This window comes from Diabrotica undecimpunctata, chromosome 9 (assembly GCF_040954645.1).
Source record: "Diabrotica undecimpunctata isolate CICGRU chromosome 9, icDiaUnde3, whole genome shotgun sequence".
NCBI classification, from domain to species: Eukaryota; Metazoa; Arthropoda; class Insecta; order Coleoptera; family Chrysomelidae; genus Diabrotica; species Diabrotica undecimpunctata.
This window is the reverse complement of record NC_092811.1, coordinates 116,778,789-116,799,009: the sequence shown is the minus strand read 5'-3', so window position 1 is coordinate 116,799,009 and position 20,221 is coordinate 116,778,789. Positions and strand designations below refer to the sequence as shown.

Sequence of the window (20,221 nt, the reverse complement as noted above, 5' to 3'; positions counted from 1 at the left end):
CCCTGATATCTTGGTCTGGATCTAATTCTGTGTTGATGTAAGCTCCCAGATTATTATATTTTGTCACTCTCTCTATTTGCTATCCACCAAGAGTTAGTTGTTCATTATTTATTGGACTCCTTGATACTATCATAAATTTGGTCTTATCTGTGTTGATGTCAAGTCCCATTTGAATGCATTCACTATTAATTGCATCTAGTAAAGTTTGTAGTTCTTCTATACTCTTAGCCATAATTACCGTGTCATCTGCAAATCTCATGGTGTTTATGATTTCTTCACCAATTCTTATTCCATCTTTTATTAAAAAAATATGATTAAAAAATATATGATGCAAATCTGCCGTTTCTTTTCAAATATCACAAAGATTGTTGTCAATTATATTTATTTTGTATAAATGAGCCGGATAGCAAGCATGTCCGAACTTCATCCGGGATATGGTTGTTGATAGTAGAAGCCACAGGTAGAATAGAATGCAGTGTAGGTCTTACGGCGCGCAGCGATGCCGCTCATGTCGGCACAGTGGTAGGTGTGTTTGAGATATTTCTCGTTAATTAATACTAATCGCAATCCACATCTAGATCGTCCTCATCCTCTGAATCATCTTCTATATTAATTATCGCTGGTTCAGTATCTTCCAGGAAATTGTCCACTGCACACATTTTTTCTTCTACTTTCTTGACGTGACAATCAACCGTTCTACCGTTTTACCATCTCAATCGGGTTCAGCTCGCAATGGTAAGGCGGCAGTCTCGAAATCTTAACGCGATATTTTTCCGCAATTGTTTCAATTTTGTATTTGTCGTACTCGTCTCTAAATGCGGTCGCAGTATCCAGTAATTCGCTTTTTAGGTAATCTTCCTAGAAGAAAATGTTCTTTTCGATTAGCCAATCCTTGATTTGCTTTTTGTTCCACAATTTTTTCAGATAATCAAATTTGCGGAAGTGGTATGACACGTTTTCCAAAACGACAACGTTTTCTTTGTCTTTCGACAAGTTTGGAATTAACGTCTTCTTAAACCATTCTTAATATACATCCCCGTCTATTTCGTCGTGGCAATCAGCGGTTCTCTTTTTGGCCAAGAAAGTTAATTCGGCCCATGCCATAAAACCAATTTCGCTTCCAGCATACCGAGAATTCTTTTGGTTGGAGCTTTCAGTCCAGTAAAAAGCCTTTTATGGAGGCATCTCGTGGATTCTTGATCGTTGTGTCCCTCCATTCCTTTCTAATCTCTTTTGAACTGATAGAAATGCTACAGGTATACACACATATGCATTTAAATCTATGTAAGGGACTAAACAGACTGTATTATATAGCCACGATACCACTCTAAAATAAAAACTTACATCTTTAAGTGAAAATATGAATCATAAACACCATGGGAAAAGGAAAAAAAGAAAAAATAGTTGTGTTGAAGTCTTTCTATACCATGCCCTTAGGTTAGCAAGCCAGGATATTCTTCTTCATCCTGGGGCTCTTTTTCCTTTAATTTAAAGTTGCAAAATGCATTGGAGTAGCTCGTATCTGCCTTGATTTCTCATTATATGTCCCCAGTACTGCAGCTTACGGCAATTCACAATGTTGACCAAATCCGTGGTTATGTTCATCCTACGTAGTACTTCTTTATTGGTGACTTTGTCTCTCCATGGTATCTCTAGGATCCTTCTGTATAACCACAGCTTAAAAGCCTGAAGTTTTGATAGTTTTCGCCTTCAATGTCCACGTTTCTACTCCGTATAGAAGCACTGAGTTGGATAAGAACCGCAAAATACCTCATTAGTTGAGGAGCAAAGTGTTCAATCAGTGCATCCTTCCTAGGATGACATATGATGGATGTCAAACCTGTACCCTAAGTAAAGCAAATATAAACAAACTAGGCGTGGAGCAAACATTGACTCCGATCACTACCTGGTCCAGGCTAAACTAAAGGCACCAATCTCTAACGCAAAAAAAGGTAAAGGAAGCAAAGAAGATAAATTTGAGGTGGACAGACTACGAAACCCTGAGATAGTTAGAAAAGTTGAATACAAACTTAAAGAAAAACTAAAAGACCAAATGAGTAGTACTGTTGAAAACATAAATAATTACTGGAATGAGTGCGAAAATATCCTGAAAGAAAGAGCAACAACAGTTTTAGGAAAGAAGAAACAAGAAAGAAAGGGGACATAATGGTATGATGCGGAATGCGCGCAGGCAACTCAAAAAAGAATTAGGCGTATGGGAAACTCCAAGACAGAAGGACAAGACAAAATCAAGAGGAGTACAAACAATTACGTTTCAATTTCCATCTCGGAAATCGTTCTCAAAATACAAAATTCTGGCTTATTCCCATTTAAATAGTAATTAGAACAATATTAAGAGTACAAACAGATCAGACAAGCAGAGAAAAAGATACTAAAAAAATAGAAAAAACGACATTTAGAAAACCAGCTACAGGAACTCGAAAAGCTCAATTCACAAAGCGAAGCGCGAAAATTTTATAAAAATGTGAACCACAACAGAAAAGAATTTAAACCTAGAATAACCATAATAAAAAGTAAGGAAGCCAAAATTATCAATGAGCCGGATCAAATAGTGGAGAGATGGGCGGTGAATGTTGCTGAGAAATTAAATATAGGCAACCGAGAGGTGACTAAATGACCACAGTGGACACGTAGACGATGAGAGGGAGAAAAATAATATACCAACAGAAGAAGTTGCCAAGGCAATAAAAAGGTTAAAAAACAACAAATCCCCTGAAGAAGATGGTATACCCCCTGAGCTGTTCAAGTATGGAGCAAATGCGCTAAAAAAATACATAATAAAACTTGTTGCATCCATTTGGAGAGAAGGAAAACTCCCAGATAGTTGGAATGTAGGTATTATAATACCTATTCACAAGAAAGGGGATCCACTAATATGTGACGACTATCGAGGAATTACCCTCTTAAATACGGCTTACAAAATACTGCCTTATATACTTTATGATCGTTTACTATAGTGTATTTTTATGTATGAGAGAGTAATAAAACAATAAATTATGTATGCAAATCCCTAAACTGTTGTGACTCAATGAAAAACAGATATTTGTCAACAAGTTTACAGAAGTATATAGGAAAACAGTTTTAAATTGAGTATGACCACCAGGTATAAAGGTTGGAGCAGAATAGAATACAATAGTTGTGAGGATTACTAATCCCTAAATAAGGTTGCCAGTGTCGGAGTGATGGAGGTTAACAGGTACTAATGAATTTGCAAGAAATGTAAGATGTTTATTTTATTGGTTATATATAACCAATAAAAGTTTAATAAGTACCTACCTATTTGCAAAATAAAGTTTAATTCTTTAGATAAAATAAAACGTTTTATTTTATCTATTTGCAAAATAAAGTTTAATTCTTTGCCTATTTGCAAAATAAAGTTTAATTCTTTAGAAAAATAAAACGTTTTATTTTATCTATTTGCAAAATAAAGTTTAATTCTTTGCCTATTTGCAAAATAAAGTTTAATTCTTTAGATAAAATAAAACGTTTTATTTTATCTGAAATGAGTGCATTCCACGAAGTAAGGGTTTCAACAATCAAACATTTAATTCTTTAATTACAGGAATCTACGACAGTAATTGACTAGATAATTACCTTCTAAACTTATTCCACAGAAAATGTGATAGTGGGTTTTTCCATTTTGTATATAGGAAGGTCCAAGTGGCGTATTCAAAATTCTTAACAGTTCACTAAAAGTAGGTACTTCAGTTGCAAGGTGCAGTTTATTGTGTATACTAGTGTTATGGAAAATTTGGAAGTGCCGTGTAAACGCCGAAAAATTGGTCCTCTAACAGTTAATGAAAAAACATTAATACTTAATTGTTTTAAATCATTTACAGACAAACGTTTATGTGAAAGTGTTGATGAGACCGTTGAGTTAGTTAGCAGTACACTTGGTGTTGGGAAATCTACGATTTACAGAGTTATTAAAGAAGAGAAATGTGGTAGTTTTCAAATGCCACATAATGCTCCAGGGAAACCAAAATTTCAAATAGAATATCATTTTAAAGAAGGACTTCGACGGAAAGTGCATGAATTCTTCTTTAGACAAGAATTTCCAACATTGGATAAAGTTCTTGTCTCAGTTCGAGATGATAAGGATTACCCAGAAATGAGTCGAAGTACGTTATGGAAACTTTTAAAAGAAATAGGCTTCCGCTGGAAAAAGAATCCCAGAAAGTCTATTTTATTAGAAAGAAGCGATATTGTCATATGGAGAAGACATTTTCTAAGAACCATAAAGGAAATGAGAAACCAAAAAAGAAAAATATTTTATCTTGATGAAACATGGATCAACGAGGGTCATACACCAAATAAATTTTGGCAGGATGAAACTGTTACAGTTAAGTCAAAGGCACGCTTTTGTAAATAACTTATCTACTGGTTTAAACCCACCATCAGGAAAGGGACGCAGGCTGATAATAGTACACATTGGCAGTTCAGACGGTTTTGTTGAAGGTGGTTTATTAACTTTTGAATCAACTCGTACCGGTGACTACCATGAAGACATGAACGCTGATGTCTTTCAAGAATAGTTCGAACAAATGATATATCTTCTTCCTAAGAACTGTGTAATAGTAATGGATAATGCAAGTTATCACTCCAGACTTATAGAAGGACTGCCCACAACCAAGTGGTTAAAAAAAGACTTGCAGAATTGGCTGAGTTCAAAAAATATTACGTACCATCCCGGATCTATAAGAAAGGAACTTTATTCGTTGTGTGCCCTTCATAAAGAAAAATTTAAAAAATACGAAATTGATGAAATTGCCAAAAATCGTGGAATGACAGTACTTAGATCCCCATCATATCATTGTGAATTAAACCCGATTGAACTGGTATGGGCACAGATAAAGAGTGAAGTTTCAAGAAAAAATACCACTTTTAAAATTCATGATGTTAAACAGTTGTTTTTGGAGGCCGTAAATAATGTAAAACCTGAAAACTGGGAAAAGGCAGTAAATCACACTATTAAAGAAGAGGAAAAAATGTGGAAGCTGGACAATATTACTGATAAAGTGATCGAGCCAGTTATTATAAATCTTGGTTCTGAAAGTTCATCTTCTGAATCTGATTTGGATTTGTAACAAGTAGCTGTAAGTTTTATATTAATATTTTTATTCATCTATTTAACATACCTTAGACGGTTTTAAAAACTCTTTTTCTCTTTTGTAATTTTTAAAAATTAAAAAAAATGTGAATTTTTTAAAACCCTTTTTAATGTAGGCCAGTCAGTTCTAATATAGTGTGTGATAAAAGAGGTCACTTTTGTTTACATACACATAACACTTTATAACACTGAAATAATTCATTTATTTTTTACAATTATTCAAAGTAATTTTTCAATTAATCTTGAGCACGCCCATGGAGTGGTCCAGTGGTCCACCAGTTAAAATTATGCTAATTACTCTCTCGTTCATAAAAATAAACTATAGTATATACTGAGGAAAAAATAGGTAAATACCAATGTGGATTCCGAAAAGAAAGGTCACCCTGTGGATACCCACCACCTCTTCATAGATTTTCAAAGCGCTTATGACAGTATAGACAAAAGCGCACTTTATAATACCATGGCAGAACTAGATATTCCGTCGCATCTAATAACATTGGTACAGGCAACTCTTTCGAAAGTTGAGTGCAAAGTCAAGGTAAAAAACAGAGTATCAAGGTCTTTTCAAACACATATTGTATTACGCCAGGGAGACAGTCTATCGTGCCTATTGTTTAACATCGCGCTAGAAAGAGCCATATAGAAATCGGGCATAACAACCAGAGTTACGATCATCAATAGAAGTGTACAGATATTGGCCTACGCAGATGACATTGACATAGTAACACTGACAAAAAGAGACCTGATACAGGCTTTTGAAATATTAAAAAAAGCCGAGAAGACAATGGAACTGCAGGTCAACGTATCCAAAACAAAATACATGAAGGTCACGAGCAGCACACAAATAGCGGCACCACAAGATCTGGTTACAGAAGCACACTCATTCGAAGGGGTCTCGGAGTTTATTTATCTTGGAACACAACTAAATAACAGCAACCTAGTAAGCGTATAAATTAAGAGAAGAATATATTTGGCGAACAGAGCTTACTTTGAACTAAAGTAGCTCTTAACATCACACATAATTAGCAGAAAAACCAAGATACTAATATATGAAACTCTTATTAAACCTGTCCTGACATACGCGTCAGAGACATGGACTATGGTAAAAAGCGACGAAGAACTGTTAAGCCGCTTTGAAAAAAGAGTATTTAGGCACATATACGGAAGAGTACAAGAAAGCGGGATATGGCGCAGGCGCTACAATTTTGAGTTACATCAATGCTATGAAAAATGCAACATCGTCCGGTCTATTAAAATTAATAGACTAAGGTGGTTAGGACACCTTGAAAGAATGGACACTGGAGACCCCCAAAGACAGATATTATATCAAGAGCCAGTAGGAACCAGGAAGAGAGGAAAGCCAAGATCTAGATTTAAAACTCAAGTCGAAGATGACTTGAGGAATCTAGGGGTCAAAGATAGGGAGGAATGGAGACTAATTCTTGAACAGGCCAAGACTCACACAGGGTTGTAGAGTCAAAGATGATGATGACCCACAACAAAGAGGGCAAGGTTGGTTATACGACTCAGATAGAAAGAAGAACGACTGGTAAGATCGAAAACAAAAGTCCCAGCAAAAATTGCCAATCTCAAATGGATCTTTGCAGGCCACACATACAACACTGAAGACCTCACAAAGGTAGACGACCAAGAGGAAGGTCACAGATGAGATGAGTAGGTGACATAAAAAAAATAGCGAGAACATAAAAAAATAGAGATAGAGGGAAGGAGTTGGGAGGGGTCTATGCTTAAAACTGGTCGACAGAAGGAACACCATTCAATAAAAATCAGTAGTGCCTACACTGCAAACAAACCTTACAAATAAGGAATTTTACAATAAACTATAATTGCAATTTTTTATGGTTCTATTATAAGCAACAAATATACTAATAACGTGATTTATAGATAAAATAAATATAACCAATTGCCACCGCGTATTAATTCATATTATTTAATATTATGGATATAGTTTTATTAAACCCACATTATTAGACAGCGCATATAAAAACCGCAACAGCTACTTTTGGTGTTTTACATACATAAAAACAATGCTTTGTAAAATATTTATATTCGCTGTGTTCGTTGCAGTGGTAATAGGAGAAGAAACTCCAGAAGAAACTGCAGAAGAAACTGCCGAAGCAGCATGGCCAAAATACAAGGTAATAACTCATTATTTCTATTATGATTTGATTGACAAATAATCTGGTTCTACTCGCTATACAGTGTGTCCGTAAAGTATGGAATAAAGTCGATAGTTTCTAAATGAAAAGCTTTTTTTAAAAAAATCTAAAACACGTCGATTTTTAAATTTAATGTTCTACATTTTGCAATAAAATTTCATTATACAAGGTGATACACATTACAGTGATGACGTCATCGGCTCTTTTTTTAAATGTAACACCCTGTATTTTAGGACATTTTTAGATAGATAAAAATGAGCTGATTTTAAAAAAGTATAATACCCGGGTCTAATGGAAATAATTTGAAAGATATGCGCTTAGAAAATAAATTATTTATTATCAATTGCAAAAAATTAGCCTACTTCTAGTTTTTGATAAACTGTAGCTATTTTTAGTAACGTTCAATAACAATTAAGTAGTACAACAATTGTATTAATTCGTGAATATTCTGTATTATTGCTTAGAATTAATTTTAAGTAGAATTGAATTTGAGTGTAAAACAAATAATTGATATACTCATGATGATTGGGTATGGAGACAAATCGCGAACTCAGATGGAAGTGCGTAATTTATTTAATAATAAATATCCAGAAATACCGATCACGCAGTCAACAGTAAGATTGAAAAGAAATTTCGAGAAACTGATACGATTGAAAATGCACGCAAATCAGGGCCCTGATTCTAATTGAGATTTCGACTCAAAACATGTTGAAATTAATATGGCGACGTCGAAATGCGACTTTGCGAACCTTGTGGAATTCAGCTGAACTAACCAAACGACGTCACTAATTTTCGATTTATCGAAATTAATTTCAACTTCAAGAAAGTGGTTGAAATTTCATTTCGAGTCGAAATTAATCTGACATGACATGACTGGCTGTGGCTAGACAGGGAGAAATGAACTTAGGTTCAGTTTAGGTAGGCGGTGTTGTGTTTTGATCCTTGCAAGGAAAACTGAGGCAAAAAGTATTAATATGGCTGTGTGTTACGGACATTTGCTAGTTTTGGAGGAATTAGAGAGGATAGATATCCGACGCTTACCACGGAGGATAAGAAGAATGTTACGGGATACTCAAAATTCTTTTTCACTAAGTGATGCTCAATTTAGGCAGCAATTCCGGCTTAATAAACAAGCTGCAAATTATTTAATAAGGGTATTAGACTATATTTGGAAGAAGGTGTTTATGCCTTTAGGATACCAAAAATGTTTAGGGTTAGTATTACTAAGCTGCAGTAAATTTAAAAATATATTAGAATATAACCACTAAGTCAAATCTTAGTGGTTATAACTTAAGGATCTCCCACATCGCCTTTTGTTTTCTTGCCATCTTTTTTTTCAATTCAAAATATAATTTAGAATGGCCACTATTTATGATTTAACAACTCAAACAAGAAAAAAAAGACGTTCACGTAAAGTAAACAAAACAAACATTCAACAAGCGCAGTGCAGCGTGCAGCCAATAAACAACAGGGCCAACCCAAATTTTCAGCAGTGTCAAAATGATAAAGTAAATATCCCCAGTTTTAACTACAATCGAAATGAATGAGAATCGCTAGCGATTACGACTGTCATGGCGTAGTCGCTTTTAAATTTCGACATCGAAATGAAATAGAATCAGGGCCCAGGTCATCCCTCTGTAATTATGTTACAATATTAGATGTTCTAGTTGCTTTTGAAGAAGATGCGCACACTTCTGTTCGTAAGGTTAGTAGTGATCTCGATGTTTGCAAAACAACGGTACACAAAGTACGTAAAAGTAAGTAAAGTAAGTAAAATGCACAGTTGTACAGAAATTAAACGAGGATGATCCAGATAAAAGAATACAATTTTGCGAAATAATGATGGATAACAGCCACCGAAACCCTCTCTTGGTTCAAAATATTATTTTTTCTGATGAGGCTATATTCACATTAAATGATGAGGTCAACCGTCAGAATTGTAGATACTGGGCAAAAGAAAACTCCAACTGGATGCGGGAACATCATACACAATACCCGCAAAACGTAAACGTATGGGCTGGCATTGTAAGAAATAAAATCATTGGACCCTACTATTTCGAAGGTAATTTAAACGGGCCAGCATACCTTCAGTTTTTAAGTGGGTATCTCGTACCTACTTTAGTTAATTTATTCCCCAGTACAATTAATCTTGGAGGTTTTGATAAAAGTTTATGGTTTCAACAAGATGGTGCACCTCCGCATTATGCTTTAGATGTTCGAAGGAACCTAAACGAAATTTTTCCGAACAGGTGGATTGGAAGACGTGGACATATTGAATGGCCAGCGAGGTCGCCAGACCTCAATCCTTTGGATTACTTTATGTGGGGTCATTTAAAGAATGTTGTTTATAAAACGGAACCTGCAAATATTGGAGACTTAAAAGCAAGAATTCGTAAAGCAATAAACAATATTTCTCAAGAAAGCATAAACAAGGTTTTACAAGAATTTGGACAACGTTTGGGTTAGTGTCAAATACAACAAGGGCTATTATTTATTATAATTTATTTATAATTTAGTAATATTATAAATCAATAAAAATTAATTTTCTAAGCGCATATCTTTCAAATTATATCCGGTAGACCCCCAGTATTATACTTTTTTGGAATCAGCTCATTTTTATCGATCTAAAAATGTCCTAAAATACAGGGTGTTATATTTAAAAAAGAGCCGATGACGTCATCACTATAATGTATAATGAAATTTTATTGTAAAATGTAGAACTTTAAATTTAAAAATCGACGTGTTTTAGATTTTTTTAAAAAGGCTTTTCATTTAGGAAATATCGAATTTATTCCATATTTTACGGACACACTGTATATTATACCTAGTGTGAGAACTCCAATTTAGCCGAATTCGGGACAAGGCAAAAAAATAACTGAAATCCGGGACTTTTCAAAGAAAATCGGGCCATTTTTTTTTTAAATATTGAACTTTAATATCATCATTTTACTGATTATTTAACATTTTTATGATAACAATGATATTTTTAATGGGATTAAGCCACAATTGGTTGTAATGATAAGTACATTTTTGTTATTTTTTGACGTTTTGACTTCCAATTCGGAAATTGTTCTTAAAAAGGGAAAAATTAGAAAATCAACTGATGTTGGATTTCTATTTAAATATAACCTTAAGTTAATATAAAAATGTTATTATCATTACAACTAATTGTGGCTTAATCCCATCAAAAATATAGTTGTCAAACATGCCACAAGAAAACAGCTTCAGGACATTTTTATGATTGGTTGATTACTTTTTACTATCATATTTGTCGAACGATTGAATTTGCTTAAAAATGAGAAGAAAACCTTTAAAAATCAATTCATTCATATTTTAAATTTGACCTCAACGAACAAAACTTGGTCCGCCAATACTTCTTCGTCCATTTGGTGACTTATCTCGTACTATTCGTACTATCATATCCTCTGCTAATGTGTTCGTTCCACTCCTGTTTCCATTTTGTCACCCATCCATTTATGTCTTCTATATTGCACGCTCTTCTTATATTTTCGCTTCTCTTCCTATCCAACCGACTTTTCCCTGAATTTCGTCGGAGTATTTTCATCTCTGTTGTTTCTAGTAGTCGTCTCGTTTTAGATGTGTCAGGTCTGTCTCTGCCGTGTATGTTAATATAGGTCTAATTCCTGCTTTATAAGTTCTTGTTTTTGTGTCTTGTCTTGAGTATTTGTTCTTCCAGATTGTGTCATTAAGAGATCTCTCCGCTTTACTTGCTTTTAAGCTTTGTTGTCGTACTTCTTCTTCAACATTTCTGTAACTAGTTATATCTATTCCCAGATACCTAAACTTTGCTTCCTGCTTTATTATTGTCCCATAAATTTTGATTTCACATTGTAGTGGGTATTTAGATGTTGTCATACATTTGGTTTTTTCTGCTCATATTATAATATTGTATTTCTTGGCTGTTGTATTGGAGATGTGTGTTAATATTTGGAGCTCGTCTTCTGTCTCGGCGATTAATGCGGCATCGTCTGCATAACATAATATTTGGATTTCTTTGTTCGCCATTCTGTAACCATGACCTTTACGTACTGCTTGTACTATTTCGTGTATTATTATATTAAAGAGAAGTGGGCTTAACGAGTTACCATGTCTGACTCCGCTTTATACTGGTATACACTGTGTTAGTTTTCCATTTATCTTTGCCTGTATTCGATTATGGAAGTAGATGTTTTCGATGGTTTGTATAATATTGATTGGTTTTGATGTTTCTTTTATACAGTAGGTGTAAAACGTCTTCGACTTTGATGGAATCGAAAGCCTTTGTCAGGTCTATAAAACATAGATATGCTGGTTTCTTTTACTCGATGGCATTTTTTGTGATTTGTCTTAGTACAAATACGGCGTCTACGCAGGATCTTCCGGATCTGAATCCTTGTTGTTCATCTGACAAAGTTGTTAGTTTATTGCTTATGTTGGTTAGGACTTTAATGGTAAGCTTAAGTGCGGTGTTCAGTAGATTTATACCTCTATAATTGTTGAGGTCTTCTTTATCTCCTTTCTTGACGTTGGTATCATAATGCTGTTTCTCCATGCGTCTGGTATCTTGGAGAGCAATATTAGTTTTTGTATAAGTTTTGTCATCTCTAGGGTTATACTTTCTTCTCCGTGTTTTGGTTATTCCATCTGGTCCTGATGACTTTCTATTTTTGGGTGAATTTATGGCTATCTCTACTTCCTCAAAACTGATTTCTATTTCGTGTCTTAATTCAGGTACGTTATTGTGTTGATTATTATTTTCCTATCCTTTAAACAGTTCTGTCAGGTAGCTTTCCTATTTGTTTCCTGGTATGTTATTGTATTTCTTATTTTCTGCCATTTCTTTCCGCTTATGAATCTCCATATTTGTTTTTGTGTACGTTAGAAGTCGATTTTCATCCTTTTTGTGAAATTTTCATTTTTTGTTCTTCTTACCACCTGCTTTGTTTCATTTCGTATTCTTCTGTAGGTGTCTCGGGATTCTAAAGTATGTACTTCGTGTAGGCCTCTCGTTTCTCTTTACATTTCTCTTGGGTAAAAAGCTATGGCCAGGAAAGAGATAGCGTAATGTAATTTTTCCAATGGTAGGATGAGTTTCTAAAATCGTTTTTAGAATCAAAACTATTTTTGATGCTGCGGTTTTGGCCGCCACAAGAGTCTGACTACAAAATTATATGTTTTGCAGAAGTAACATTTTCTTCAATGCGTTTCTTACGACGCCTACTTCCTGGGCTCCCCGACCAGCTTCACCTTCTATCCAAACATAACAACGACCTTTCTTGTCCTTGCCGCTATGGATACCAAGGTTGTAAAATTGACGCTTATAATATACGATATTTGTTGGAATTCTAGGAAGGGGAAGAGTTTTTTCTAAATCAAAACAAAAGGTTTTTACTTCTGGTTGATTGTTGCTCCTCTTCATGTCTAGCTTTCTTCTAGATTGTATATTTTCAGCTTCTTCTAAGTGCACATTTTTTTCTTCCCTTAACTTGCTTAATTTTTTGTTTTCTGTGCAATTTTTAATTTCTAATTCGAAACAATCACATCTACTACAAGTATATTTTTTCAACTTTTTTCTTTGAAGATGAAATCGTGTTAAAAATATTTTTTTGTAAAACGAAAATTTAAAAGGATCATTGTCTGCTTCTTCAATATATAATTCATACATTTTACTTAATGTTGTTTCTTCTGTTAGGTATTCTCTTTCTGTGTTAGCTCTTCTGTAATGTGACTTGTACTTAGGAAATTTCGTTATGTGCTCAATTACTTTTTGAACACGATTATCGTTAATTTTATTATGACCTCCACTTTGACCACGACAATCTCCAACACCAATTGGACATTTCATAGCTTTCAATGCTGCATTAACTTTGCAAATTGATATTCTCAAGGTCTGTAAAAAGAAAGGTTTACACACTGTCACAGCGGATATTGTGTATATCCTTGTAGTATTTCTTTTATTACTGGTTTTTGTTTTTTTACGCTTTATTGGGACTTCGGAAATATTTGAACAAATTATAGCTCTTTTAATTTTATAGAAAAATTTAAGCAATAACTGACACTACTTTTTAACCTAAACGCATCAACAAGTTATTGTCAACAACGTTTAGGTACGTATGTTGCCAAATATTCGATTTACAATCATTAAAACGCTCGCAAGAGGCGCTTGGTCTACTGATGCAAAACTAATACACAAAATTAGTCGCTTGGTCTAGTTATGCAATATTCAAAATCCAGAATAAGAAGAAAGGCACTTGGTCTTTTTAAATATATCTGGTTAACCATTACTAACAGACTAATGGGATTTATTCTGTAGATAGTTTATGCTATTTCCCACCAAAAAGCGCCATAATCCACAATTTAAGAAAATGGCGCTTGGTCTAGTGATGCATAACGCCGTCCATATGATTTAGCCAACCCAAAACAGATATCTTCTTCTTCTTCTTAGCCTTCTGTCGTCCATGTTTGGACATAGGCCTCTCCCAAGTCCTTCCATCGGTCTCTATCCTGAGCAACATATTTCCAATTTGTTCCGGCTATTCTTTTAATGTCATCAACCCATCTCATCTGTGGTCTTCCTCTTGGTCGTTTACTTTCGTAAGGTCTCCAATGTTGTATTGTAGTATTCCAACGTTGGTCTTTTTGTCTAGCAGTGTGGCCCGCGAAGCTCCATTTAAGTTTGGCAATTTTTGTTGCTATGTCCTCGACTTTTGTTTTGGATCTTACCCAGTCGTTCCTCTTTTTATCTGACTGTCGTATACCCAACATTGCTCTTTCCATTGTTCTACATATTTTGACTAGTTTCTAGGTCTAGGTCTTAGCGGATAAGTTCGAATCTGATCCTTCACATAATCAAGATCAAATTGACGAGATTAATAAAAACATAAATAAAAACGTTCTCGCAGCAGGACTACAGGTCGCAAAGAAAACAAGGACTAAAGAAGACAAAATAAGCAATGAAACTAAACAGCTAATGACGGAAAGAAGACAACTACTAGCGCAAAACAAACGCTATACTCAAGAATAGAGACAACTTAATAAAACAATTAGAAAAGAACTAAAACGCGACATACAAAAATGGAACGAGAACTTAATAGAGCAAGTCATTGAAAACAACAGAGGCTTAAAATGTCTAAGACCCGCACTGGGAGTTCAAAAAATTATCAAAATTAAAGACGCCAACAATAAGAAAGAGAAGGACAAATATAAAATAACAAATATTGTCGAAGACTTCTACACATCCTTGTACAGCTCGCAAGACCAGCCTAATGAAACAACAAAGGAGAACGTCAAAAGAAAAATAAAAACGTGGGATCAGAAGTACTACCAAATATAAAGGGATTCGAAATAAAAACAGCTTTAAAAGAGCTAAAAAATAATAAAGCTCCAGGACACGACGGTATAATTTCCGAGCTCTTGAAAACAAGCAAGACATTAACAATCCCTGTACTAACAGAGCTATTTAATAGATGTCTCCATAATAGCAAGATCCCTAAAGATTGAAACGAGAGTCTAGTAATACTATTACACAAAAAAGGGGACACATGTGACCTACAGAATTATAGACCTATATCGTTGCTCAGTCAAGTATACAAATTATTTATGAGAATTATTAACAACCGGTTAACCTACAAAATGGACAATTACCAACCGGTTGAACAGGCTGGCTTCCGCAAAGGATATAGTACATCAGACCATCTGCTGGTAATGAGAACATTGATAGAGAAGGCAAATGAATACCAGCTACCCGTATTTCTTGCCTTCATCGACTATGAAAAGGCGTTTGATAGTATCGAGATGTGGGCCATAGAACAAGCTATTAATAATTGTAGAATAGATTCGAGATATAGGCAACTAATACATAATATATATGAAAATGCAACTATGATAGTACAACTAGATGAAAATACAAATCCCATCCCCATTAAGAGAGGAGTGAGACAAGGAGACGTAATATCGCCAAAGCTTTTCAACCTAGCCCTAGAAGACGTCTTCAAAACTACAAATTAGTCAACCTATGGCATTACCGTTAATGGCAACAAGTTAAACCACCTCAGATTCGCTGACGACATAGTGATTATAGCGAGCACATTCGAGGAACTGCAAATTATGATGGGGGAACTAGCAGCCAGCTCCCAATACGTCGGTCTAAAAATGAATATGAAAAAATGGCAGTGAGATAGAACAAATCCAGGAATATATCTACCTAGGCCAAATCCTGAAACTTGACAAAGAGAACCAAAGTGCGGAAATTACTAGAAGAGCAAGACTTGGAAGAGCAGGATTTGGAAAACTTAGTTGGATACTTAAGAACCGCAAAATACCCCAATACTTGAGGAGCAAAGTGTTCAACCAATGCATCCTTCCTATCATGACATATGGATGTCAAACCTGGACCCTAACCAAGGCAAACAAAACAGATATCACCTTTTCTATTTACAAAATTTAAAGGTTAATCTGCAATGCGATTATCAAAGTGCGTCGATTTAAAAACCGGTAAATTTATATTGATATTAAAATGAAGTTTTTAATAAATTAAAAACGAACTATAGGAGGCTTGTATATAATTATATTTCAAAATTATAAATTAAATAAAAAAGTCTTCGAACATAATTATTTATTGTCAGCCTACAAAAAACACTCTAGAAAAATCAATGGGACAGATAAAGTTTTGATTGATATTTTAAAATTAATTAGTTGGTAAATGAAATACGCACGAAAATAAAATTAAGAAAAATCACAGTTCATTTTTTTCAAATATTAGAATTTCAAAAGCGAAACATTACATCTAAATATTATTAATAGTGATTACTTTTTTTTTTTTGGAAGCGGTCTATTATAATTGACTTATTCTTCTATATTTTCGTTTCCTTCATAATACCCATTTCAGGAGCCTGTACAAATTTGAAGAGGTCTAGTGGATGGGTACCATATGTTTTTGGAGTAGGTAACTTGGTAGTGACAAAAAAGCTTAAATGTCATTGTCTGTATGTCTTTCTTGAATGACTCGTTTCCAGTAAGGAAGACTTATCATTTTGAGTGACTACTGCTTGTTTTCCACAGTACATCAGTTCTCTTAGCGCATGTCTGTCAAATATACATTTTCCCATGCGATTGACGGGCTATATTGTTCCAGTGAAGTTTATATTGTGTTCGGGGTCAGGGTTTTATCCGATTGAGGATGATCGCGATGCTTTTTAATACTCTCGCGGCCAGCTATTAACCGAAGTATATTAATGCTTTTCTAGCGAGTTCGTTGCCGCGTATTTCCCGGTGACCTCATACCAGTTATATTCCGCTAGTTCTTTTCGATATTCTCACATTACCCTAGAGTAAACCTTAGGGCTTTTAAGAGCCTCAATAACCGCTTGGCTATTTGTGCCCATTGATCAGATTCAGTTCGAAAGCTCTCACAAGTATCAGTGCAATGCATGAATGTCTATCTGGATACAGAGGTATATTTTCCTAGTGAAATATCAATGTTTAAATTTTCTCCTTCTTCTTAGGGTGCCTGTCCGTTCCGAAGGTTGGCGATCATTCTGGCTATGATGACTTTATTGGTTGCTATACGAAAGAGCTGTGTTGAGGTCTTTCTATACCATGCTCTCAGGTTAGCAAGCCAGGATATTCTTCTTCATCCTGGGGCCCATTTTCCTTCAATTTTACCTTGCAAAATGTATTGAAGTAGCTCGTATCTGCCTTGATTTCTCATTATATGTCCCAAGTATTGCAGCTTACGGTCCTTCACGATGTTGACCTCATCCTCTGCAGTACTTCTTCATTGGCGACTTTGTCTGTCCATGGTATCTTCAGAATTTTCTCCACTACGGAAAATTCATGTATCTGATCTTCATGCAGTTTTAAACCAATCCGTGTTCCAAATTTTCTCAATAATAGAGATGACGGCATACGGTTACCTTCAACATGAAGATCTCTCAAAAAAATATTGTCTGTTCTACTCTCCAATTAAAATCCCACTGTCAGAAATGTTCGTGCCAATCCCCGCGGCAATTCCTGCGCCACTTCCCACGCTAACCAACACGCTAACCTTCACCCAAACCACGTCACCATCGACGGTATAAATGAACCGTCAAATCTTCTCAGTGGCAGTAATGCATTGGTTAGTGATCAGTGTAGTATTGTCTGGGGGCTCGGGAGGCTAAGACCTCGGACCTTAAGTGACTATATCCTTTTATAGGTTCTATTATATTTTTCCAAGATATGCAATTTTTTGTGGATCCTCTGCTTTTGGTGCCAATTTATCAACCTCAAAGCCCTATTTCTTATTAACTCATTTATCCAAAGCCTTTGTCAGTAAGTAAGGGATTGCTTATACATTCCTACAATAAGTAACTTTTTTTATTTTATAGGAAAAGTTTAAGTCATATGACGAAGTAGCAGATGTCAAAAGGTTCTCTATTTAAACAAAGATATTACGAAATTATAGAGTATAACAAAAAGTTCGAAGCTGGGGAAGTATCATGGAGAAAGGGATTGACCGAATTTACCGACTGGACAGAACGGAACCGCGGTGGTCTCATACCGCTTGATGACAAAGATCTTATATAAAATTAACTTGAAAGTAAAAGCTTGATAAGTATTAAGTTAAAATTATTTGGCAAACATTGTAGTTTTCTTGAATCTTTTATTGATGACAAAAATAAAAAGTATGGTTCTAAAACTGCTTGGAGGGTAATCATTCTCATTTTTCCTCTTTTTACTACGCGTTTTTTAAACTATTGGTGAATATTTCCATTTGATTTTATGTTCCTTTGCAACACGAATGTTTGCATATCGGTGATTTACCTAATTCTCTTCTTCTAATGGAAACGGAACGGAGACGGAAACTCCTTAACGGAGATATGATAAATTTTTCTGAGCACCGCGGATTTGAAGTTTAGAATTTTTTTTAACCGGGCCGACCGGAGAAGAATTTTCTCAACATCAAGCCAATTCGGCTATTCAAAAAAACAGTCAACTTTACTCATGTTTTTGACTATAAATAGTCGTTTTTTTTTAAATAAAAAATGAATATTAAATGGCATAAAAATATATTTGATCAAGTAGAGACTTTTAGAACTAGATTTCTATCTTTTTCTATAAAAAAGTTCTGGCATTGCAAAATTTATTAACTTTTAAGAAATTGTATAAACAATTAAACGTATCTCGAAAACGAATTGACCGATCGAATCTTGCAAAGTCTCGTTCGATTTTTAATTAAAAGAGCTAAAATATAATGATTTTTGCATAACAAAAAAAATTTTTACAAAAGTTATTTCAAAAAACAAAATGGTGAAAAATTGACATTTTTGGATTTTAATTATCAATTTTGCATAAACTATTAGGTCAAATTTAATGTAGCATAATTCAAACTAAAGCTATTTTTATGTACTTTCGTAATATTGTACTTATTTTATCCTAAAATGTTGACTTGATACAATAAAAATAAAATACACAGAAAACACAGTTTTTTGAACCTTAAGGTACCATAAAAAATTATGAACAACAGTTTGGAGTTTTACGCACTTGGTGATTACTCCAGGCTTTGCCCAGCATACCGCTGTGCTGGTTTCAACAATTGACTAATAAATGCTCAAAATCATTCATGTTTACCTTCTACAGCATCTGTATTAATTTCTATATTTCTACAACAAGTAATTTTTTTATTTTATAGGAAAAGTATGTTAAGTCGTACGACGAAGAAGAAGATGCCAAAAGGTTTGCTATATTTAAGGAAAAATACTACGAAATCCTAGAGCACAACAAAAAGTACGAGGCTGGGGAAGTATCATGGAAAATTGGATTAAACAAATTTACAGACTGGACGCCTGAAGAACTTGAAAATTGGGGTGATTCCTTAATCCCTGATGACCAAGATATCTAAAAATAACTTATTACTGAAAGTTTGATAAGTATTAAGTAAAGTAATTATTTATAATAATTGTAGTTTTCTTGAAACTTTTTTTAAAGATGACAAAAATAACAAGTATGGCTCTAAAACTGCTTGTAGGGTGATCATTTTTATTTTTCCTCTTTTTACTACCCATTTTTTAAACCAGTGTGGTCCAACCTCAGGCACGCGGGCCACATGCGGCCCGAAGCTCGTTAAACTGCGGCCTCCGCAAACACATTTCAAAGATATTGCCATTGATAACTTTTACCTGTTCCAACCCTGTCTAACTATCCGTAATCTTAAGAAAGTAGTTAACCTCGAACACCCATTCCCGATGAGCGGGCAGTTAGCTTCAGTCAGCTGCACGTGTCGTGTTGAATTAAATAAATTGAATGTTATATTCAGAATGAGTAGTGCCAAAAAACGCAAAATTTTCAAAGAGAATCGTACGCTCCAAGGAAAATGGGAAAATCAATATTTCTTTATCGAATTAAAAGGCAAACCTCCGTGCAATATTTGTTGTCAAGTACTCGCATTATTAAAAGAATACAATACTAGTAGGCATTATGAAACCCAGCACAAAACAAAATACGACAAATATACAGGTGAAGCTCGCAATACTCTTGTAAAAGAACTTAAAGCTAAATTGAATAAACAAAAATCTCTATTGGAGACCGGCCCTGGCAAGGTATGGTTAAGTTGTACTGATATTGTACTCCTAGTTTTTAATAAAAACAAGTGGTTTTATTAAATAGTTTTTTAAAATTAAAGTGTTTATCTACGAGATACTACTACGTAAGTCATCTATACGTAATTATTATTTTATTATTGTGAAAAGAAAACGTCAATTAATAAATATACACTACCGTACAATCATTTTGTGAGGTTATCTGCTATAAGTAGCTTATTAGTAGCATGCTATTGGTTTGTCACTTTCCAGAGTCGGAGTAAGGCCTTCGCCGCCGCAGCTTAAAATGACTTCACACAATGTAAACACTACTTCCGATCTAACCAGTCCAG

The 20,221-nt window shown here is 34.5% G+C and overlaps 1 protein-coding gene across 1 annotated transcript; it reads left to right on the top strand.

The window, feature by feature from the left end:
- Positions 1–7,101: 7,101 nt before the first annotated feature.
- LOC140449901 (protein CTLA-2-alpha-like) lies at positions 7,102–19,249 on the top strand. Its single transcript, XM_072543317.1, has 2 exons — positions 7,102–7,290; positions 18,983–19,249. The coding sequence occupies exons 1-2, from the start codon at positions 7,180–7,182 to the stop codon at positions 19,190–19,192; spliced, it is 321 nt and encodes a 106-aa protein (XP_072399418.1). The 5' UTR covers positions 7,102–7,179; the 3' UTR covers positions 19,193–19,249.
- Positions 19,250–20,221: the final 972 nt, after the last annotated feature.